This window comes from Pocillopora damicornis, chromosome 6 (assembly GCF_964200805.1).
Source record: "Pocillopora damicornis chromosome 6, jaPocDami1.2, whole genome shotgun sequence".
Taxonomy (NCBI): domain Eukaryota; kingdom Metazoa; phylum Cnidaria; class Anthozoa; order Scleractinia; family Pocilloporidae; genus Pocillopora; species Pocillopora damicornis.
In genome coordinates this window covers 8,850,001-8,875,000 of record NC_142675.1, presented here as the reverse complement: position 1 = coordinate 8,875,000, position 25,000 = coordinate 8,850,001, and the positions used below count along the sequence as shown (strand labels likewise).

At 38.0% G+C, this 25,000-nt stretch overlaps 5 protein-coding genes and 2 pseudogenes across 5 annotated transcripts in view; 1 reads left to right on the top strand and 6 right to left on the bottom strand.

The window, feature by feature from the left end:
* The window catches only part of LOC149043812 (uncharacterized), an 8,421-nt gene extending 6,028 nt beyond the window's left edge, over positions 1 to 2,393 (top strand). The window contains exons 4-6 of the mRNA XM_089210578.1: positions 60 to 405; positions 1,344 to 1,416; positions 1,787 to 2,393. Of these exons, the coding sequence (XP_089066704.1) occupies positions 60 to 405; positions 1,344 to 1,416; positions 1,787 to 2,312 (945 nt within the window). The 3' untranslated portion in view covers positions 2,313 to 2,393. The remainder of the gene's footprint in view (positions 1 to 59; positions 406 to 1,343; positions 1,417 to 1,786) is intronic.
* Positions 1 to 25,000, bottom strand: part of LOC113664310 (uncharacterized) — a 225,051-nt gene that overhangs the window by 83,107 nt on the left and 116,944 nt on the right. The gene's annotated exons all lie outside the window — the stretch shown is intronic.
* LOC149043811 (ubiquitin-like protein ATG12) lies at positions 7,712 to 11,063 on the bottom strand (annotated as a pseudogene).
* Positions 12,677 to 14,266, bottom strand: LOC149043810 (putative serine/threonine-protein kinase DDB_G0267514). The gene is made up of 2 exons (XM_089210606.1): positions 13,978 to 14,266; positions 12,677 to 13,552 (listed from the first exon to the last, which is right to left on the bottom strand). Exons 1-2 carry the CDS (start codon positions 14,248 to 14,250, stop codon positions 12,740 to 12,742), a joined length of 1,086 nt encoding a protein of 361 aa, XP_089066732.1. The 5' UTR covers positions 14,251 to 14,266; the 3' UTR covers positions 12,677 to 12,739.
* Positions 15,315 to 17,791, bottom strand: LOC149043809 (uncharacterized; annotated as a pseudogene).
* LOC149043808 (cyclin-dependent kinase 1-like) lies at positions 18,598 to 20,373 on the bottom strand. The gene is made up of 2 exons (XM_089210604.1): positions 20,098 to 20,373; positions 18,598 to 19,455 (listed from the first exon to the last, which is right to left on the bottom strand). Exons 1-2 carry the CDS (start codon positions 20,368 to 20,370, stop codon positions 18,598 to 18,600), a joined length of 1,131 nt encoding a protein of 376 aa, XP_089066730.1. The 5' UTR covers positions 20,371 to 20,373.
* LOC149043807 (uncharacterized) overlaps positions 21,402 to 25,000 on the bottom strand; it is a 4,301-nt gene continuing 702 nt past the window's right edge. The window contains exon 2 of the mRNA XM_089210554.1: positions 21,402 to 24,969. Within this exon, the coding sequence (XP_089066680.1) occupies positions 22,235 to 24,969 (2,735 nt within the window). The 3' untranslated portion in view covers positions 21,402 to 22,234. The remainder of the gene's footprint in view (positions 24,970 to 25,000) is intronic.

Sequence of the window (25,000 nt, the reverse complement as noted above, 5' to 3'; positions counted from 1 at the left end):
TTGCATTTGTATGTTAGAGAAACTTGGGTTTTTATTCACTTATTCTCTTTGGTTGTCAGATTGACGCCAGAGACGACCATCTTGAGGACGCTCTTGGCAGCCTGCGCTTGCAAGTTTGCGGAAAACCTTTGCTTACCCAAACAAGTTTGTATGAAGCTTATGCCTGGAAACACGGACAGCAATCCACAGGCAGCGTGGAAAGCCTGATGGAATTTATATCTCGGGTTCGCCTTTTAGAGGCCAATGGGTATGCCGTGCGAATGAATTTTGTTGAGAAAAAGTACAAGGACGACACGGCGCGGAAGAACATAGAAGTAAGAAAAATTAACACCCGGATAGAACAGACTAAGACATGTGAAGACCCTGCCATTGCCAAGGCCATGTCGAGAATGGTAGATCATCAAGGTAAGTCGGTTTTAAAAAATGCCTCCTTTGAGCACTTAGAAAATATTTATATATTTACTTATTCTGATAGAGGATTCTTGATTAAGTGTAATATGAGCATCTGAAACAGTTAAGTCGTTCCTTAATAACTTAACTAGGAGTTTCAATGTGAAAGTGGGTGCTGGCGTCAGAGCTTGAAGGGAATACTGATAACACGATTTGAAAAAAAACGGTATAATAGGGGTTGGTGTAGCTTTTTAAAAGAGAATTACGATTTTTCCAGCTAGTTAAGTTTCAAAGGGCTTTTGTGAAACAACAGAGCCCAAAAATATTTTTCTTGAGTAAGAAAAGAACGTAACAAATGCTACAACTTGGTTTATGAGACCCAGGAAACCTTTCCAAAAATTAGCCTTTATGCTTTAAAAACGTTACCAGTAAAAGTGAAAATGAGACATTTTAATAAGGCCATCCCAATAAAATGTTTCGTTTCCCATCGCCCTTCCTCTCGTGAAGGTGGGTCGGTCGGTCGGGCAAAAAAATAAAAATAAACACATGAAGGGTTCTGAGTGCCAGCGAAGGCCAGGCTGCTAAGTACGAAAGCTTGGTTACGTAGTCCTTTCGGTCGTAATCAGATGAGGTAACAGAAACAGGACTACCAAATGTCTAAAAAAGCTACAAAAACGAAGTATCCATGGTAATTTAAGACAATTGGTGTTAATAAGACAAGTCTGCATAAGAATAGAGTTCAATTCCCGGAGGATTAGTTTGGACATGGCTGCCGTTGAACAATAGCGAAATTGTCCTTTGGTAATTTGACTCTATTATTATGCAAAACTTGTTCGATGTTTTGCTATTGTCTTGTATATCAACACACGTGAGTGAAAACACTCTACTGTTTGTTTGTTTTTCATGACAGTTTGTTTAACTTAGCCTCTAAATCGTTGTTATCTCTTTTCTAGGTATACCTGCATTTGGAAGAATTCGCTGGTCGCATTCACATCATAACAGCTCAAGTCGAGAGACTTATGACAGGTTTGTTAGGATGTACAGAGCTTTATGAAGTTTTAAAAATATTCTTGTTTGCTTTATTTCAATTACTTCATGGTTTGAATGGGGTCATACCCTGTATCGGGTGAGTATCCTACCTGATTTTAATCATGCACTGGGCCACTGTTTTCTTTCCAGTGTTTTTCTGGTAATTGTTTGAGATGATTTTGGCTTTAGAAAGGCAACTGATTATATTAAAAACTATTTGATGAGGTAAAAATGTTACCAAAAATAAAATGATGGAGGAGATAATAATCGCGAAAGAAGATTACAACTTACACTAGTGATATGTTATTCTTCTTCTTCACATAAGTTACCGTTTGTTTTACCCTCCCATTACATTCCTTCAAAACAGGTGTCTGACTTACGAGACTTCATCTGGAGAAGCAGAGCCTGAAGCACGATCTTGTTCAACTACGGCGCAAAACCAACAATGGAAACTCAAAGCTGATAACACACTGCGGCCAAGGAATGACCAAAACAAATGTCTTTTCCTGATCGAACCGGAGGAGACTCGTGGAGCATCATTCAGCGACTATGGCTATAAGGTCCTACCCTGTAGTTCAAGCTACAACAACAAGAAGTTCACATTCGAATACTTGAGCCATCAGAGATCGGGCGAGAACAAACTGCACACATTTTTCAAGCTTAAAGCCAAAAATGACAATTTTGATCGCCCCGGATGGCAAGGGCAAGACATCTGTTTGGCTTTCAGGGCGTCGGGGGGATATGTGGGAACCACCTTTGATCGTTGGGTTCCACAACCGTTTCGATGTACCTGTCCTCCTATTACGAATGAGCTGCATTGGTGTATTGGAGAGTATCCTCCAAGTTCTTCTGATAATGAGTACCCCTGGTTCAAATTTGAGCCAGTTGAATAAAGAGCTTTTATTAGAATGACATAAAAAGACAGAAGAATGTCGCTTTAATATGTCTTAAGAGAAATAAAATTGCTCTGAAAAGCCTTGTGTAGACTTTTTGCGCTACTAACTTTGAAACCTTGTTCGATTTGTGGAATGATGGGAAATAGTAATCACATTTTATTTGCAAAGCGACTGCGCGGATTACTATCGATATTTACTACAAATGGAAAACTGTATGTACCGTGTTTCTAGAGTTCTATCACGAATGGCATTCTCTGATTGGCTACGCTACTCACTATTTATTCTGTGATAGATAGTGAGTAGCGTAGCTGTGAGCGCTAGAGGCCGCTTCTTGTCATTTTCGAGGCTTTAAATAAAGATTTGAACGACTAGTAGATTTATAGACTTATGTTTAAGCAATAAACCACAAGTTTCTATGGTTTATAAGCTGATAAACCACGCTGGATGTTGGTAGAACACGAGAAGAATTTGTAAACCACGAGGCGAGTGGTTTACGAATTCTTCGAGTGTTCTACTAACATCCCAAGTGGTTTATCAGCCTATAACCCATAGAAAACTTGTGGTCCATTACTTTCATATAATAATTCAGAAGACGCGCGATTTTTCCATGGGTTTGCCGGCACAATAACCCACAGCTGATTGACCAATCAGAGCGGGCGCATTGATTTGGTTATTATATTTATTACATCCATTTTGAAATCATTGGTTATCCTTGCAATGTGCTTGGTTCTCAGCGGTGCGATTTATTCCCAAATCGCACTATCTTTTGCTCTAAATCGCATCTTTTTTCTCGGCTAATGAGAATGGCACAGAAAAACAAAACAACCAATCAGATTTCAAGGCTTTTTTCAAAACTTACCAATCACATTACAGGAAAATAAAAGACAAAAGTCATTGTTTAGCAAATTTGGCAACTTTTGTTGCGAAAACTTCATTAAGTTGAAAATGGATGAATTTGATTATCAGGACAGTACCAAAATCTTGTAATTCTTGTATTTAGGCTGTTAAATTGTGCGATTTCTAAATGGATCTAATTAAGTGGTAATTGAACTTCGGGTCGTGCAATTTTGGTCTGAAATCATACTTGTCATTTCAAATCGAACTCGCGCTGCTCGCTCGTTCAATTTTGAAATCATGCGTCTGTTTTCAGACCAAATTGCACTCCTCTCAGTTCAATTACCATTATAAATTATACTAAAAACAATTAGATTATTCGCTCTCGATTTCTATGCGTGATAGCTGACTCGAGATTTTCACAGCTTTTTCGAGTTCTCCCAAAGTTTCACGAGTGTTTGCATAACTCGATAGAAACACGGAGAACATGTTTCCTATTTCTTTTAGAAAACTCCGCGACGAAAAACACAGCTTGTTAACTTTGATCATCAAAATGTAAATTATCTTTGCTCACGCCATTATTACATCAACAGCGCGCGCTAGTTCTGAGTCTCCATCGTGTCATACAAACACGATTTTTAACCAATTAGCATGCACGAGTATTTTATTAGGACTGTTTTCTAAAAATAAATAGAGTAATGCATACATTGGTGCTGCAGACGGGTTCTTCGGATGAGTGGGATATTGGACAACAAAATAGCCATCAGTAGGGGTGATTTGTTTAGTGAGAACGAATACCTTCGAAAAGAAAAACATAAGAATATGGAAATTAACGCTTTGCGGTAATATTTCCCTCCAAGCGCCAATTGATCGGAAAGGGAGAACGACCAGCTATTGGTTATTTTCAACTAATAAATCTTCTTTAATTCAGAGGAAAGGAATGCTAATAAGATGGTAACAGCTGAAGTTGAGCTCCGTTATTTTGTTCTCGTAGCTCAGTGGATACATATTATGGCTCCTGTTAGTATCAAAAACTGTAGGAGCCTATCCTCTTCACTCATATATGAGTGTTTGGAATTTCCCTTGGTAAAACGTTTTTACTAGAACCTGATAGTTTTGATAGCCCTTGGCAAACATCAAATATAGAGCAATCCTAGTTTCGAAACTTCTTTGATATGTCACCAAGCACAGGCCTGTGGGTTTACTGCGGAATTTTATGGTAACATTTTATTGCAAATATCTTACGAGATAGCTATTCTCAAATGGAAAACTCTCTATTTCAAATAACTTCACTAAACGGCGTCGAAATGGCTTAAAATCAGCTCAAGAGACAACTTCGCGACATATTTGAGGTAGGAAAACTTTATTTCAAATGAGATAGTTATTTATGCAATTTTCTACGATCGGTGATTTCCCCATAGAATTCTCTATATTCACAAGCTTTCGCATACACCACCTATTTTGAGCTTAGGAGGCCTGTGCGCTAACTTACGCAAAACTCATACACAGAAAAGAAAAAAAAGAGCGAAGTTGGCCAACTCACGATAGCCAGCATATATCTCAAAGATTTCTAAAACAGGCCTAATTGTTTCCGAGCATCATTACTGCGCATGAAAATTCATACAGCTGTTTCGACAAAGGTTGTCCCACACTCAAGCATAAAAGCGTACATGTAAAAGCGTACGCGACATTACCGATTGGTATTATGGGTAGTCACAGTTTAGTGTTCCTTGATGGAGGTTAAGTATTTCAGGAGAGAGACAGCATCAATACACATGTCTGGGCTGTTTTCTTCCGTCACGCTGAAACACCATGAGCTTCAGCAGGAGCCCATTACTAGGAGCCTGCAACTCCCATAATAAGCCAATGCAAGGGCATTTTTACAGACCAGTCTATTTTTAGATATTTTTCCCGCGAAATAGGCCAGTTCCAGTCTACATGAGCACGCTTCGGTGAGGATAAAACAATGCGGCTTCATGTGAAATTGTCGACATGTCAACATTGGTCCGTGCTTATGATTGCAATTGGTCACTGAGGTTCCTGTGGGGAACTGAATTCGACATAAATTCAAACTAAAAATAGATCGGTCTGTGAAAACGCCGTGACAGGAATATGGGGTAGTTGCAGGATCCTGGTGATGGGCTCCTGGCTTCAGTCAAGTAACCTAAACCCTTTACCCATACTACCTTTCGACCTTGTCGCGTATGCTTTTTCGCCTTTGTAGGACAGCCATTCCCAAAACAGCAGTATGAGACGTCATGCATGAGCGCGCGCTAAGTAATAAAATGAACAATGACATGGCAGATGGCCATATCATTACAGAGTATATTTTTTCTATTGCCCAAAGGCATGATAGTAAGGGATGTAAATAGCCAGCTGCAATGCAATTAACAATATCGTGCAAACTCTGCAGTTCAAAACCTAATTTATGATTGCATTTTTGGCTGCTGTCGGTCATCATTACAATGACGAGCAACAAACAAACAAACTGCATTACATAAATAAGATTTCTTTTATTATTATTTTCTTTCCTGGGAGTTCTGCTAAGATGACTGATGGCAGCAAACATAAAACTGTAGTATGAACAAAGTGTGTGTCAAATGGTGCTGCAAGTCAACATTTCATAAATTTTAGCAGTACATTCCACTGAACTGTAAAAAGGCATGATTTTGATACTACCAATGAATCATGCTATGCTATGCTGTTACCAGAGAATTCTCCTTTTGACAGTACAGTTTACAAATTAACAACCCCCTGTCTCCTTATTTTTTCATGTCATTATTTTGAAAGACAATGATGATACATCATTAAAACACCGATAGACCCTTCTCCAAAATGGCTGCCGAAAATTCAAATAGGTCAATATTAAAAACGTATACCAGCACTAGAAAGAACACCTTTACTTTAGTAACCCTGCAAAGTTTCAGCATTTCAGGTGAATTATCAGCTGAGGAAATGTAAGTTGAAAATTGAAAAAAGTACAGACGTTTGTATGACTGGGGGTATGCATTATACCCGGGGTATGCATTATACCCCCAGTCATACAAACGTCTATAAATTTCTCAATTTTCAACTTACATTTTCTCAGCTGATATTACACCTGAAATGCTGAAAATTGGCAGGGTTACTAAAGTAAAGATGTTCATTCTAGCGCTGGTATACGTTTTTGATTTTAGTTAATTTTCGCTTATTTGAATTTTCGGCTGCCATTTTGGAGAAGGGTCTATTTAAAATATTTACATGTTATTCAGTTTACACAAAAACTGTCACTAATGATATTTCTGTAGCATGAAATGTCCATCATCTCCTGCCCTCAGCCCAATTCCCGGGTGAAAGAGAAGACAACTGACATTCAGAACTCTGTTATTTTGACAGATTGTTTGACATTCACCTCATTACGTATTGTAGGGAAGACTTAACCACATCAACTGACAATCAAAGTCTCGCTGTGAGGTTGTAGTTGGATGCAGAGCAGGCATTCTCTTGTACCAGAATGCTCGATATACCAGGTTTTTTATGCCACCATCTTAGATTGTTATTGGATGCTTGACTGGTAGAAGATTGGAGCAAATTTTCCCTTGCCCCTACCTCCACAGTTACAAACTTAAGGACGTTCGCGCTAATTGTTTCTGCGCATCCTTACTGCGCACGCAAATTCACATGCCATGTCATGCATCAAGCACGTGTGCTAAATAATAAAATAAACAATGATAGGGCAGATGGCCAGTGCTATAGCTTTACTTGGATTAACGATCTTGGATGCACAGTGACCCCTACTCTTCTTTTCAGAAACAGATTTTATTTACAATTATCTCCACATTGTCCAAAAATGAACAAAAAATCAATGTGGGAAGGTAAAAAAATTCACAATTTCTGTCAGCGAGACATCAAATCCTGCCATCATGCGGCTGCAAAGCGCGTGAAATTGTGGTCTCTAAATGCGAACTTGTTCTCTGGGGAGCCTCACCAGTTGACTAAATTCGCTTAATAGATCCATTTACACCATATTTGGCAGAGAACATTTCCCTTCAAAGCTCTAATTGCAATATTTTGGGACTTGCAGCCACTGTGGCCTTCCAACCAAGCCCGATTTACTCAGATTTCGGTTTTCTTCCGCACATGTTCTCTCCAAAACGAAGTTGGTGACCCCCATTTCTTTTACATTTCTGGCATCACTAACTCACCACCAGTCAATGGTAACATTTTTAAAAAATTTTCAGAAAGTTTTTGCGCCAATGTCCTTAATAAGAAAATGTGCAGTCGCACACCCAAAATATGCCTGCACTTAAGGCTAGTAAGTTATATGGTGCAGTTTCACTTGAAGGTCCATCACCTAAACAAAACTACATTATTTAAAAAAATTTACAGTATACTTTACTTCACAAAAAACCCTACAGTTATGAAAATTAATGACATTTCTTTGCTATTTGTTTAGGCTAAAAGAGGTCAAGTGTTGAAATTCAAAACTAGAGAATGATAAACATTATTTACTACAATTATATTTATAATTTTATGATTCTTTAACAACTAGAATTTTTATGGTATAAATTATACACTTTCTGTTATCCCCATGCTTGCGTCTTACAGTAATGAAGAACTAACTTTCCATCAGCTCCAAAGCACTGCAATTCAAACATATGAAAGAAATAAAAATTTCATCATACATAATTTTTTTACATGTTCCCAATTAACTTTAATTTCTCAAGTGTTTCCACACTTGAGATAAATATAAACAGAAAACATGCTTTCCTTCTTTTAGAGGATACTTTGAAGAAATAATGTAAAGTCACTCACTTATTCTAATCATCAACTGAAAAGATAAATTATTTTCACTTGTACAATCAACACATTCCACTAGACTTGTGGCTTTAGAGAGTTCTACACACAAAAGGTTTTAACATGCACATTCTTAGGACTGATTTACACACTAGCACCTTTGCAAGTAACAAGCTCATGACTGGCTTACATGCACAACAACTCTATGTTTGCTCTCCTTGGACAGTTACTTGCTTGCCTAAGTTTTCTATTTATACTAAAGCTTGATACAAACATGGTAATTAAATGTCTTCCATTTCTTAAATAATATGATCTACTCACATCATATAAGTTCTGTAATGTCTGATCAGGAGTTGGTGCAAAGCACTGACCTACGTAAACAAACTGAAATGAAAGATGTATAGGAATTAGCACCAAGAGGGCAATGAAACCTCTCTACAACCTACACCATACAATTAATAGATTTCAATGAGAGTAAACAAATAGATTTGCAAATACATGTAGTTGGAATGAAAAATTCCTGGCTGATGTACAGAAGTGACTATTAATAATAGAAAAGTGACAGAAGAGATTGTTTAAGTGGATGTTGTTAAGGACTGTAAGCTACAGCCCTATTATCAAGATCAAGGGAAATTTCACCTCTCAACTAGGACTGTTTTCAATCACTTTCATTTGATTCTGGATTGGTTTTCCCAGTCTGAGATGTAAATATACTAGTTTCACTCTCGTAATTGACCACAATCAATAACAATATTTGTCTCTGGCCAGCATCATTGCAGTCATTCATCATCATTAATGTTTACTGATTATTTTGAACAGTTGATGAATAATAATTATTATCATATAATATCCATTATCGTTATATAACTACACTTTTACTCATCAAAATGAGCGCTGTGATTGGCTGATTCTTGATCACGTGCCCCTGATCAAATTCAAACATATCCCGACTGGGATACAACTGCGCAGTTGTTGCCTGCATGCTGTCTTTGTTCCTTTGTTTTTGCTATATGAAAGTCTAAATATAAAACAAAACACTTAATGCATGGTCCCTCAGGAAACTAGTTAGTTTTGTTTTCCCTCGACTTCGTCTCGGGAAACATCAGGACTCTCGGGACAACAAAACTAACTGTTTCCCTCGGGACCATACATTACGTAAGTGTATATCATTATATTAACACCAGTGAAATACCAAGTGAGCTTCGTACAAAAACTTTATATCTTCACATGTGAAGAGATCACAGTCACTATGGTTACATAATAAATCGTGCCTTTTTCACTGGTGTTTATATAATAAACAAAATATTACATGCCCACTTGGGGATACATGTATGAATTGTATCTTCTAGACAGTGTTCAACTCGATATCTCACTCGTTTCCTGCGCTCACTCGTGAGATATCAAGTTGAACACTCGAAGATAAAATCCATATCCATGCACGGGGATGAAACATCCTCCATTTACATGGCTTTGAATCAAAAGGACTGGTAACTACCAAATTCATGAATGAAGGGGTAAGTTTCTAAAGAAACTGTGGTGCTGCGTCGGTAGGAGAGTATAGAAGGTAATTCAGTGTTAACAACTGGGTTGAAAACGTAAATTAGCCACCGTAAAGAGTAAAAAAGCTGACGTTTCGAGCGTTAGCCCTTCGTCAGATTCAATCGCTCTGACGAAGGGCTAACGCTCGAAACGTCAGCTTTTTTACTCTTTACGGTGACTAATTTACGTTTTCAACCCAGTTGTTAACACTGAATTACCTTCTACCAAATTCATGAATTTGATTGGCTGAAATCGATATTGAAAGTGGTCTAGATTTTCCCATCTAGACCGGCATTCAGACCGGTAATGCTTTGCAGTGAAATAAGTTGCAAGCTAAAACCCAAAATCATTTCGCTATTTTAATCTAACAATAGTGATAAAAAAGTGAAGAAGAGGAACAAACTTTGGCAAAATTACATTTGGCTCATAGCCATTTGCAAACAAAATGTCAGTTACTACAAACCAGTTACATTAAACAAATAATTATTGCTCTTGTTTGTGCCAAACAATAAACATCTTATTAACTGAGCTCAGTCGGTCTGTATGGGAGATTCTTGACCTCAGTTTTGAGTACAGACCTCACTGCATTCAGTCTATACTCATGACCTCAATTAAAATTCTCCCATACAGATCTCTCACTTAGTTGATAAGGGCTACTGTAAGTAATATTGAGTGATCACTTAGGTTTTTGATATTTGATTTTGATCAATTTGTAAGGTCCCGGGTTTGAACATGATGAGAAGACCATCCTTCGTCAACTCACCAATGAGTCTTGTTGCTCGCATTTGATGTACTTCCTAATAAATTCTATAATATATGACACTTGTTTTGATCCATCCACTACCCATTTCTTTTTCACCATAATAGGGGCATCTCCAGCGGCTTTAAGCTACACTTCCACTACAACAAAAACAACATGAATAACCACATGATTTAAAGTGCACCGAACCCCAAAATATTTTTTTTCGCTTAAATAAATCTTTGCAACTGTTTGAAACGCACTCCGCCTTTTTAAACTAGGTCTAGTAAGGGGCATGGGTCTATTCCTGGTTTGATGTCACAGACTAATTTGCATTTATTGATTTATTTGAGCGAAAAAAATATTTTGGGGTTAGGTGCACTGTAAGTTGTAACCATATTATGGCATCTGAAGTTGAGTATCGATTGATATCCTCAATCAACACTCAATTGACACTTGATTGGCATCTCAGTTGACACTTGATTGGCATCTCCGTTGACACTTGATCGATACTTGCTTGCCATGTTGGTCGACAATCAGTCAAGAGTCAACTAATTTTCAGACACACCATTGATTACCAGTCGATACATATAAGTCAGTCACACTGGACGAAAAAATGGATTTACTAGTGTTTGTCAAGGTGTGCAAATGTGGTGCAAATTTGGGGCTCTAAATTTGAACTGAATTTGCACCAGCTGTAAACTGAAGGTAAACTCAAGTATTTGTACCTGACAAAACTGCCTGCAAATGTGATGTAAATACTTCATTTGCTTAACATTTACCTTACATTTGCTACCAAGGTAAACCTGGAGCTTTAACACATAGTTGTCAAGCATTTGCCTCCGGTTCAAAAGTGACATATTTACTATTAATGCAATTACAAGTAAACATTATGCAAAACAGTTTGTTTGCAGCATTTTTCAACCATATTTACTTGCAATAGAAATAAGTACCTTTGCACTTAATACACTCTAATTTGCTAATTGAGCAAAGCTGTTCGTTTGCTATAAATTTGCTCTAATGTCAAACAAACAAAAATAAAACCCCTACTGAGTGGCCATTTGCCAGTTCCCTAAGGGTGGCTGATTAACTGGGTTTGACTGTATTCAGAATAAAATTTTATATAGATGAAATTGGAAGTAAATGAGATTGATCTATTTACCTTTGCTAGAAATCTGAGGGAAGTAACAATTCAGGCCACAGGCCTGTCAATCATCCACTTAGAGGCTGATGACAAGAGTCAGGCTGGCCTGCCCATATAATGTGATCTTAGAAAACAGTCAACTCAGCTCATGTAATCCACTCCTTATTAAAAAAAAACTAATAGAACAAACAAAAGTGGCAGGCCTCTGCCTACCACAGATATAACATTTTATTGTCTTCATAAACACTGCAAACATATATTGCATGTGGAAATTATTATTATGTTAGCTGTTATCACACAAAACTGACAAATTATTTTGATTGGGCTGAACAAATTGTCTACAATATAAATCATGTTTTATATAGATCATGTCTTCAAAAATCAAGTCACAATAATTCCTAAGAAACTCTCATATACAATTAAACTAAATAAATAACTTTACAAATCAAATACCTTGGTATATAATTAAAGAATGGGTAGAAGAAACACTTCTGTCACTTGAAAGCACTGAGTTACAAGATGTGCCATTTGATGACCCTTACAAATTTTCACCATTCAGATTCAGAAGCATACAGTTTCAACAGGATCACCTGAGAAAGAAATTTCTTGAAGAAAGTGATATAAGATCTAAATATTTATCATGCATGTCCTGATGTAACTGCAAAGTGTCTTCATCTGTGCTTTATAGGATAGCACCAAAATCTCAATTTATACTATAGATTTACTAAAAATAAATGTAAATGCAATATCAAAACTGAGTGAACCAAGTTTTATCCAATTACCAATATCCGGATACCCAAGTAATAACTATTGCGTCACTTACAAACAATAAGAATAATTGATACATAAAAGTTTGTGTTTCCAGCACTCTATAGAGGCAACAAAAAATAACTGTCTGTATCAAGCATTACTACAATGGGGTTAGCACTTGGTTATTCTCTGTAGTTAGTCCTTTTCTTCTTATTTTTTTTTTGTATATGTACAATACAATTGTATATGTATATAGTGAAATTTTTATTTCATGATTATTGTAAATTTCATTTAATATATTCAAACTATTTATTCATGAAAATTTCCCTATGAAACTGACATACTGTATTAATTTTACAGAAACATCTATTAATCTGTTGACTTAATCCGAAGCTTCAAATCAAACAGGGTAACAATTTTACCTACACAACTGCAGTACCACAAAAGCACTGACTGACAAGATGTGCCATCTCATCATTTGCCAACCTACGATGTGCCATCGAGAAAGCTTTCAGTGCTCTTGTGGGAACAAGTCTGGGTAGGAAAAAGAACAGATTCCTCACTCCCTCCCCCCCCCCAAAAAAAAATCTAAGAAACAGTGAACAGTTTCAACAGGATTGTATGTTAGTAAACATATATTAATCACTTGACATGCAATTTTAGTCGCCCCTCTAGTTCATCGATTATCTCACTTAATTGTGGTCTTAACTCAGGATCACTAAGAATGCACTTTTTCCCCAAAGTACAAAGGAAGTGGCATTGGAGGTATGTACCAACTGCACAGATCACTCTTCCAAAAGAGAATATATCACTGGCATGTGAAGGTGGACTGGCCCCACAGACAATTTCAGGAGCAATGTGACCATGCTTACTTTTGTAAAGTTTTTGTTCTTCAGGAGTGAAATGTTTCACAAGGGAACCAACTGCTGTTAAAGCTACACATTTGCCAAAATCAATTAATATGGCACGATACTCATTGTTTACATGTGAGATAAGGACATTGTCTGCTTTGATATCTCTGTGAAGAAATCCTTGTTTATGTAAATAGGATATTGCCTGAGCCAACTGATTGATCAAGGTCAGCCAAATAATCTGCGAAAGGTTCAAACTTCTGCTCTCCAGTGCCAAAGACAATGTGTAAGGCTTGTCCAAAACATGGTAAAAGGACGACACTAGATGGTAAGGCTTTGAAAGAGTACACATCCCAATAAGAAGAGGAAAATTTGCATGTTTGAACTTTGACATGACTCTTGCCTCCTGTTTGACCTCCTCTGCTGTAGCAGAATAAAATGTTTTAACTGCAACAGGATTGCCCCTGTAAAACATCTTGTTGCAGCAACCAAACACACTAGAACCCAGATGTACCTTCACCTCCATTCCAGATTCATCTTTTGGGGGCTCCAAAAGGGCACAGTCAATTTCCACAATGGATTCACATGTTGCTTTTGCAATGACCTACATTTCAGCAAGACAAAAATTAATGTACTGTAAATCCTTTGTTAACCCTCCTTTTCAGAGCAGGAAATAAATCATAAATAAATGCCTCTCTAAATGTTGTAATGTATTTATTTATTTAAACAGATTTTTAAATAGCGATTTCTTTTCATGGTAACGTGAATGCAGTGACACCAAGGTCAGATCAGCACATGTAGATGGAGTCACACTTTCAACATGGCTGTTTTATTTGAAGTTAAGAGTTTGAGATGATGGTAAAATTTATTCTAATGAGGAAGACTTGGTCAAACAGCGTCAGGAGGTTGATGCAGTGACTCATTCTCTGACAGGACCCTAAACCACCCTCACCCCCTCCTCCTCCACTTTAATTGATGCACCCGCTTAAAAACCTTTCCGGCTATGAAGATTTAAAATATAGTACACACCTTCCCTTGCGCTACAGATTGCCTTGGAATCAATGTCCTAGCCTTTCTTGAAGCCTCCTCTCGCTTGAGAAGTGAGTGCCATCGATCATAATATTTTCTCGCTATATAGTCGCATATCTTTCGTTGTTTCTCGAGGCGAGCCTTCTCGATCTTTAATCCAGACGCAAGTGTCTTCTCTTTGTTAAGGTTTCTCTGTAGTCGTTTCCGTTTTTTCCTTCCTCTTTTCATTCGTCTTATCTCCTCCTTTGTGTTTTCACGGCTTATCCTACCCATGAACACGATAAAAAATGTTGAAAATTACTATAATCTTGCCCTTGCCTTGCTCGTAACATCAGATTCTGTTTTAAGGCGCAAAAACGACCGCTGACCAGCGAGTAGTTAACTTCAAGGTTTTCGTCACCAGACTTTTTCGGACTACGCAATGATAACAATGATAACAAACTTTTTTTTCTGCTGAAGGAAATCATTACTAAGTGGACCTTGGAGAAAAGAGGGCTGGGAGGAATAGCAAATATTCCCCCCCTCCCCCCCCCCCCAAAAAAAAACAATTGTCTGTTTGGGTCTAACAAGGTGCGCACAGTAAAAAGGGAAGGGGTGATCTGGGATGGAGGAATTTGATACTTCCATGGTATTAATCTAAATGAACTGTACAAAAAATTACTACTTGCTTGCCAGTCATTTTAATGGTTTTATATAGAAAATCCCTAAGAAATCTTACTAATGTCCATGCCATACAGTGGAACCCTTATAATAAAAAGAAGGGCCATGGGTCTCACAAAATATGTTCATAACATTATGAGGTTTTACTATATCAAGTTTTTTGTATATATTTTACTTTCACTAGGGTGAAAAATGCATTGCATCATTCGCTAAACTGAGGACTTCTTTATATACAGGTTTTTTAAATCAAGGTTCCACTGTAACAGGTTGCAAATAAAAACAAAATTAAGTTTCCAACAAAAGCGCAAGTAATTAATAAGAAAAATGACAATTTTATACTGGCTGCGTAATGTAACCATTGAGGGCCTGAGAAACCTAAATTCTGATAATAAGCACCAGGCCAACATTTTCCTAAAGCAACTTTTTGGTGGGCTTATTTATGTTAATGTTCAATTATTCATTTAATTTTTTTTTACATTTCACGGACTTATCGGAAGTTAAAAGCAATTTCAATTTGATGCCTTGGCCTTCACCAGCCACCTTCAACAAATTAAAAAAAGTAAAAGTCAATAAAGGTATGATGATGAAAAAAGAACTGCAATGGTCTATATCTATCAAGATATAAAACTTGAACATAAAATAAACTATGAATGGTATCAATCTAATAAACACTAAAGCTAACACTGCAATTTGCGTGTAAGAGGACAGACCACAAGGACATGTTCATCTTGGAGAATGTCAATTGCTGGTATAAACTTTCCACTGATTCTCTGAATTGGAATAAATGTTGATTCACCTTCAGGTTCAAAGAGATCTTTGCACCAGACCTCGACAGGAGCACCTAAGGAGTATCTTGATGGGTGAGCTTGAAACCAACGTACAGAAGCCAAAACAGAGGTCACATAATGTCCATTTACTTGTACATTTTGTTTCATAAAATAATCAATAACACCTGGTCTCAAATCAGCTCCAGAGGTGTCAATTGTGCCACCAAGTTTACACCACCTTGCCTACACAAATGCTGATCTATCTCCTCTTGATTTAATGGAGCCAAAGAGATCACCATTGAATTTACAACAAGCATAACATTCAAAGTGAGTCGTAACAGAGGTTTCATCCAGCCCATCCAAAAATGTAGCATAGGATTTCTTTAGATGGGGAAGAACATCTACATGTATAGTGTCTCTTGAGTATGGTCCACAGCATGTGTACAAATAGAAACTGCTCTCAAATTTGCCACCAGTTCGCACATGACCAGTGGACAGCACATAAGCTTGGATAATTTCTCCAGACACCTGGTCCTTCTCAGTTAGACACTGTTCTTGAAGACTTCCTGATTGTTTTGAGTACAGTCTGTTAAGCAGAGGTTTAAATATATCTTGGAACTCAACAGGCAAAGGCAGATCCTTCATAAACTGACTTGATAAGAACTTGCGCATTAACTGTATCTCAACAGCACGTTGATTAGTTCCGTACTCGCCAAGAATTCCATTATAGCGCTCAAAGCTGAACAGCCAAAATGAGTACACAGGTCCATAATCCAAGACACACTCAACAAGATGGGTATGCAGATGTATGTTTGGAGTTACTCTGTGTTTGCCATACAACTGTTCAAAACCCTTACAAAACTTCAAAAGGTAGGAGTGGGCCAGCGATGCTTTTGTTTCTGTAAGAACAGTAGAGCACAGGCAAGAACAAGCCATGACAAAATTACGCCACACTTCCATGTCACTGCTGGGCAAGGCATTCCACAAGGCATGTATGGAAAAAAGAACTGTAAATGATTTCCACTGATCGGCTGTGAAGCCCCCATAACTGTTCTGTATTTTCTTGGGCATTCTTCCCACACTGGCGGGAACTTTAAGCTTGTCCATTTTTTCTTGTATCTGCAGCTGTTGCAAGTTATTCTTGTCAAGCAATGACTTCTCTGGATCTAACCATACATTCTTCATAATATGCTTAGCTGTCCCAGTAAACAGATTGTGCATTGGGTCGATAATGTGAAACCGAACACAATCAAAATAAGGCAACAACATTAATTCTGTATACCTTGTTCCAAACTGCTGTTCAAGGTTTGCACAGCCACCAGCAGTTGTTTGGTTCAAGATCTCCTGTGCTTGCAGTCTGTGCTCATTGTTACTCCTTGGAGGGCATGGTTCAAAGCCGGAAAAATCAATTTTGGTACCAACTGAGCCAGGGAAAAATTTCTTGCATTTTGAACAGCCTATATTTAATCCATGGCCAGTAATTCCACAAACCTTTCTCACTGCTGGGATGTCGCAGCCAACACAAAGAAGAGCAGCATGGAATTTGGCATTTGTAGTTGACCCATGTGCCTTGACACTTATGCCATCTTTCCACAGCACATTCAGTTCAGCTACGAGGGGCTGTAAGTATGAATTAATGTTGTGTTTTGGTTCATGGGGCCCAGGGATCACACCAACTAAGAAAACATTTTCTGGTTTGAACCTCTCAGCTCTGGGGAGGTTCATCAGAACCATATAGAGCACTCCAACACTATACACTGAATGCTTGAAAGGCTGGAACCAGTCAACATTGAGCATAAATGCATAGTTCCTCTGTGCTGCCAAAAATACTTTCCCATCCACGTTCTGCCATTCCTTCCAGATACGTCCATCAAAGATATCTGCAAGGAATCCATCAGGGATACCCCTGCTTCGCCATAATTCACATTTATCGACAAATCCTGGCCTTTGAAGGAATTGACAGAGATTGTCAATGATGCTGTTATAACAGTACACTTTGTGTGGGTAAAGCTTAGTCCCCCCACTCTTTAAGGAAACTTCTTTTAAAAGTGGTTCACCACACTTGGTACGGCGGAAATGTTGCCGATGGTTTGGAAACTGAACAAAAGTACACTTCTTGGTGACTTTTCGACCGCAAACCAGTTCATAGCAGTCATCAAAATTGTACAAAGTGTGACACTTTGGGCACACAATGTATTTAATAAATCTGTCTTTGTCCAGTCCCAGTTGCTTGCGTAGTAAATGGACTGACTTTGGGAACAGCACAGCAAAACTTGTAACAACTGGAAAGATTGTACCCATGGAATCAAACATTGCCCTCAAAAAAGTAAGAAGTATTTCCAATGCATTGTCAGATAATGAAGAAAATGAAGACCAAAGGCACAGGAAAATCAGGTGGAGGCAAGAGCACTGCACAATAATTATTATTGTTTTTCCAATGACAAAGAAACAAATCCAGTGCCTGGATCCGAAATCCAAGGATTGGAATCCAGAATACAACACTGTCTTAGGGCAAAATATGGGTAAAACGACAAAATGGTTAGATAAATTACATTTAATTGCTAATATGCATAGGAAGTTTGTGAAGTGAGCTTTCTTGCAAAAACTTGATATCTTCACAGGTGGAAATAACATGTTATCCTCACATGTGAAAATATCACCTTTGCTATGGCTAGATAATAAATCGTGCCTTTCACACCAAAAAACTGTTAAAGTGAAATGGTTTGGTATTTCATTGGTGTTTACATAATAAATAGAACATTACATGGCTGCTCGGATATACGGAATTTCTCTTCTCATTCAACACTTGAAGAGAAATTTCTTATCTCCGTGCGGCCATGTAATATCCTCTAGCAAAACAACAACTTTGCAAGTGCATCACATTTTTCTGTACATTTCTTATCCATCGTTGCAATTCTGCAGCTTGAAACTTCCTAATTTCACTTAACTGGTTTATGGAGTTGGTGAACACAGCACAAAAATTTTCTTTTTCTTTTTCTAAAGTCAGATATGGTCCTTTTGGATTCAACCCCAGAAAATAATTTCGCCATGATCTTACAAATTAAAAGAAACTGAATAAGATCGATAAGTTTGAAACAGTGTGAATTCACTTTTTAAGTGACCTTTTCACTTTGTTGTCATCAACAAATCTGACATAACGACTTCTCCTCTCCATTTAATATCAAGAACCTAATCATGATGACAGAGACTTGACACTGACCAAGAGGTGATCCAAAGAAGCCCTAGCATTTGGGTCATTCTTTAAGCTGCATTCACTAAGGGAGAGAAGTGGCTTGCAACCAATCTTGGTTGCAATCTGCCTTAACAGACGGCCAAGGGCATATACATCACTTGCATGAGATGGAGGGCGGGTTCCTGCAACAACTTCAGGGGCAACATGGGTGTACTTCTGTTTGTATATCTCTTGTTCTTGTTTGGACAAAACTTTTCTACTGGCTTCCTGTTTTCTAATGCACTTTCCAAAATCAATGATTACTGGCACAAACAGTGTATTTTTGTATGTAAGCAAGATGTTATCACCTTTTATATCCTGATGAATCAGTCCAGAGTTGTTCAACACTTTGAGTGCTTCTAGAAGTTGCAAAATGACATCAAACCACTCTTGATTTTTTAAAACCAAGGTACAGCTATGTAACGTCCTGTGAAGAGTGTATGCTTTGCCTTCCACATTGCAAAACTGAAGTACTAACAGGTACGGTTTGCTTTGTACACAAACACCATAAACGTAGGGAAAACATGGGTGATCCAACTGTTTCATCAGTGATGCTTCTTTGATAACACTGGACTCTGATGACAGGTGTGTGTTAAATTGTTTAACAGCAACTGAAATCCCTCTGTAATACATTTTATAACAACGTCCAAAGACACCACATCCCAGTAACAGAGGTTGGTCAGTAGAACCACTTGGATCTTTCACATGACTGAGATGACTTCTCTTTACATGTGACACCGGTTGATCTGCAGAAACTGGGGCATCTTTATGTGCCTGTTTCTCATTCTCCATAGTGTTTGATTTATCCATTTTGCTAGTCTGAAAAAAATTCATACCATTCTTGCCAATTATGAAATCTGATTGGTTCTCAGTAGCCCTTACATTTTTTAAGTGCTTAATTTTGCTGACGCACCCATTTCACCCTCCCCTCCAGATCCGCTCCTGATCTAGTATAAACAAGAACGCGGTAAATCGCGTCCTAGGGCTTTGAAATTTCAAAGTTTTCTGGGGAAGCATACCACAGACTTTTCCAAAAGGAGGGGACTAGCGGAACCTTGTTGTTACAGTCGGTTACTGTATTTAAACCTGCTGGGGCCCGTTTCCCGAAATTCCCAATAATTAACGGGCCCGTAAAGCTGTTGTTGTTTACATGCAAGGTAGAGGTTTCAATAGTTTTGCATCTAACATGATAAAAATATCAGTTAATGAAACAGAATGGAGTAGTTTACTAGCCAGAACCCGCGTTCTGATTCTTTATATTTCGATTTGAAAATTTGATTTCGGGCCCGAAACGTTACCGGGGCTTTCGAGAAACGGGCCCCTGGCTACTTGAATTAGTAATGAATACATAGCTGTAAGATATTTGCAGAAGCGGCAGATGTTAAAAGTCTTAACCCTTCACTGTAAACATTAGATGATATTTAACGGACTACGAAAAATTACATCAAATGGCGTTCCTACCCGTTCACGAAGATGTAGAGCATGCCATTTAGCGTAATACTTCCTCGCAAGATGGAGCAATCTTTCATTCTTCGCTACGGTCATCGCTCGCTCATCTTCAAGTGCTAACAAAGCTTTTCTTCTTTTATCTTCTTTGTTCGCCGCTCTAGCCTTTCTCTTTCGCTTTCTTCTGTCGTTCTGCATTGCTGCTCTTTCTTTAGGGGTATTCTTTCTCCAAGAAAATGGCTGGTTTGTCTTCATAATATTTATACGATGCTTATGACCGCCGTCCATATTTCCCGCCTCTGAGCCATTTCCCGCGTAAAATTGGGTCAGCAATGATGCTCAATAATTACGTCATTTATGATACGCGAAATCTCCATAAGGGGTGAAACTTTGGCTTGGTTGGGTTGATACCTTTTAGGGAATGTAATCGTTCATCAACGACTTAATTTGTCCAACAATTCCGACGTTTGACATATTTTACTCTGTAATACAGTAGCTCTTACACATTTCAAGGGGCCAGGATGTGTTCTTTAATTTATATTAAGTTTTGCACAGATTTTTGCATGATAGAAGAAATTATGTGTGCACTAAAACTGGTCTGAAAAAAGATTATGCATAGGTTTTATGTCAAGCCTGTGCATTAATAATCAAGTTATAAGAAAATAGTCGAAGGGTAGGGTGACTCCTGATGTAATTTTAATAAATTCATTTGATCCTGTTAGCCCTTTAACCAAACAAAAAATGACTAGTTTCCAAACCCTGGGCCTTTTAAAATACTTCAAAAAGTTGAATTCCAGCCCTTTCAAATACCTGAAGCCTGAAAAATGCTACCCCTAAGCAGATCCTCCAATTGTGTATAAAGCAGATATCATTCATTTCTCCTCTGTCTGTTCTAGTCCTTTATCAGAGGCAATTGGAGTATTGTTCTGGCACCCATCCACAATGCACGGAGTACATGCCACCCTTTTTCAGTTAAAATGTATGTGGGTTTATTTCATTCTTGACTGAAAATAGATTAATATGAGCAGGGTATTTTTTTACCAAGATCACCTAATTGGATTTGAGTAAGATAGAAGCAAGCTAGGTTTCAAGAACTGAAAATCGTTCCAAACCCACAATTTAGCCACATCATCCCACATGTGCATGGTTTTACATACAAATCCTTGTAATTTCGAAATTTTCAAAACTGTCATGAAATAATTCCACAAGCATTACAGGGCTCAAATATCCTTTTAATTCATAACAGGCAATTTGAGCCCTTAAATGTGTAAGGGAAGGATTAAACGACAGTTCAAAAAATTTTAGAACTTACAAGGATTTGTATCAAAAACCATGTAAGAGTGACTGAGTGGCAAAAGTTGTTTTTCTCATACAAATACTTCTAACTTTGAGTGGCCGTTGCACTCACTACTTTTGAAATATATGACTGAAAATTCTCAGGCTACCTAATTTTAATATGCTTTTCAGCTTGTGCTAACAAAATTATTTAAAAAAGAACTGTTTTCGTGTTTACCAAAGGTTGATCATGTGATCACAGTTATGTAAAGACCCTATTGTGGCCTTTTTCCACCATACTATTTATGAATGAATGTAAACAGGCCAGGCAACTATAAACTACCCTTCCTGAAATGACCAACTGTTTCAAAATATTATTGTTACCCTTAAAGCTGTTTTTCGCTAACAACAGAGTCACAGTCAGAGTCATAATCAGAAGTGTGAAAACAGCATTTTAATTCCACTTACGACTCCATCACTTACCAACTAGTGAAAACCCAATTGCAAGCAGAAGCAGAATTAAACTCATCACAATGCCTTTGAATGGATTGTTTTTTCACCAGATCGAGTCTTACACGATGTATGACTCTGATTATGACTCCGATTTTTGATTGCCACTGAGTCATAAGTGCTCTTACACGCCTATAAAAGTTTTTAAAAACTAAAGTTAAAAATACATTAATCATAAAAAGTTTATTTATAATGGTTCAAAAAGTGGAGTCCTTTTCCACAAATGAAATTTAGCCACAAAATAGAAACACAGTCTTCGTTCAAAGGAGACTTTTCAATTACTCTGTTTAAATTTTTTTTTTAAAAATTTCAAATTCTGTAATAGTGTAACTCATTGCAGAGTCCAACATTTAACAGATTAAAAACGTTAACAGTGTAGTTTGCGTGGAAGAGGACAAACTACTAACACATGCTCCCGTTGAATGACACCAAATACTGGCACAAACCTTCCATGTACTCTCTTAACAGGAATGAAAGTAGCCTCGCCTTCCAATTCAAAGAGATCCTTGCACCACACCTCCACTGGAGCACCTAAGGAGTGCCGTGAAGGATGTGATTGAAACCAGCGCACAAAAGCAAGTATGCATGGAACAGGCTGTCCATTGACTTTGATTGTCTGTTCCATGAAAAACTGAATGATTCCAGGCCTAAGATCACTTCCACTGGTGTCAGTTTTTCCTCCAAGAGCACACCACCTTGCAAGAATATATGATGATCTGTCTCCTCGTGACAGGCTTGAACCATATTTATCTCCAGAAAATGTGCACAATGCAAATCTCTTGAAATGGCCAGTAATGGATTCTTCATCCACATCATCAAAAATGCTTGTGTAGCACTTCTTTAAATATGGGAGGAACTCGTTGCCCAAGCAATCTCTGTGATGAGGCCCACAACAAACATATGAGGAATCTTCGGCAGACCAAGTGACATCTTTGCAGACATTTCCAATAGAAAGCATACTGGTCATGATTAAGTTTCTAGAATCAATGTTTTCTTTACTCAAAGAGTATTCTTGTAAGCTGCCTGTTTGTCTGGAAATAAATCTGTCCATAATAGGTTTAAAATGTTCATGAAACTTGCTAGGCAATGGCAAGTCTTTTACAAATTGATTGGAAATAAACTTTCGCATAAGCTGTATTTCAACTGACCTCTGGTTAGTCCCATAGTCTCCCACAATGCCATTATACCGTTCAAAACTGAACAACCAAAATGAATACACAGGTCCAAAGTCTAAGATACAGTCCACAAGGTGTGTGTGCAGATGCATGTTTGGAGTCACTCTGTGGTTGCCATACAATTGTTCAAAACCTTTACAGAAATTAAGCAAATAAGAGTGAGTGAGCAAGGCTCTTGTTTCAGAAATTACTGGAGAACAAATAAAAGAACATGCCAACACAAACTGACGCCACAGTTCTAAGTGTGGTTTGGGCAAAATGTCACTTAAGGCATAAATTGAGAAAAGTGTGGTAAAAGTCTTCCATTGATCAGCAGTAAAACCCCCGTAGCTGTTCAAAATCTTCCTTGGCATTCTACCAACGTCTGATGGTGCTTTAATTTTATCCAACTTTTCTTGGATGTTTATTAAATCATTTTTCTTGATCAAGGGATTTTCACCATCTAACCAAATGTTTTTCATTATATGCTTAGCTGTGCCAGTAAACAGGTCATGCATAGGGTCTATAATATGAAATCGCACACAATAAAAGTAAGGAAGTGACATTAGTTCACTGAATCGTGTTCCAAACTGCTGTTCCAGTGATGCCCGATCTCCAGCACTGGTTTGATTCAAAATCTCTTGGGCTTCCTGCCTGTGCTTATGATTGGTCCTTGGAGGAGACGGTAAATCAAATCCTGAAAAATCAATTCTAGTCGTCACTGTGCCGGGGAAATATTTTGTGCACTTTGAGCAACCTTTGCAAGATGCATGTCCTGTAAAACCACATACTTTTCTGGCAGCTGGTACATCACATCCAAAACAGAGAAGAGCAGCATGATAAACTTCACTATTCAAAGCTCCAAGGGCCCTCACTGTGATTCCATCCTTCCACAGCAGATTTAACTCAGCAACAAGGGGTTGAAGATAAGAATTGATGGTGAGCTTTGGTTCATGAGGACCAGGGATTATGCCTATTAACATTACATTCTCCAGCTTGAACCTTTCAGATCTTGGAAGGTTCATCAGGACCATGTAGAGAGCACCAACACTGTACAAAGAATGCTTAAATGATTGGAACCAATCCACATTGAGCATAAAAGCATAGTTCCCAGAAACTGCTAAAAAGGCTTTGCCATTCACATACTGCCATTTTTTCCATACACGTCCATCAAAAACATCTGCAAGGAACCCATGAGGTACATCTCTTTCTCTCCACAATTCACACTTCATTGCAAAGCCAGGCCTCTGAATAAATCGTCGGAGAGTGTCTCTAACACTCTGATAGCAGTAGACTTTGAAGGGATAAAGTCGCGTCTGGCCACTTTTCAATGTGACTTCTCGCAGAAGTGGCTCACCACACTGGGTCCTGCGAAAATGCTGCCGATGATTTGGAAATTCTATAAAGGTGCATTTCTTCAAAACTCGCTTTCTATTTTGTAACTCGTAACAGTCATCAATGTTGTACAAAGTGTCACACTTTGGACATACAACATATTTAATGAATTTATCCTGATCAATTCCAAGTTGTTTCTTTAATAAATGCAATGATTTTGGGAATAATGCAGCAAAACTTCCAATACCAGGAACAACTGTGGCCAGCGAGTCAAAAACAGCTCTTAAAAATTCGAGAAGGATTTCCATGGCATTATCTGAAATAACACAGAAGGAAGACCACAAGCACAGAACCAGTAAGATCCACCGAATGATGCAGTTAAAACTGTCTTGTAACCCCTGAGCAGGATTGACATAGACTGAAGGATATTGTTCAGGAATAATTGGGAAATCTCCATCAATATCTTCATCAGCCAAGTTCCAAACTTGACGAGTCAGTTCTGGTCCCACTCGCTCATGGTAAAGCATGTCAGCATCACTTTCAGGAGACAAAATATCATGCACTAGTACTGCATCCTCCTCTTCAAGGTCTTGAACATTTGTGCCTGATGGCCCTGTAAATTAGAATTATTGATTTTAGTTGCT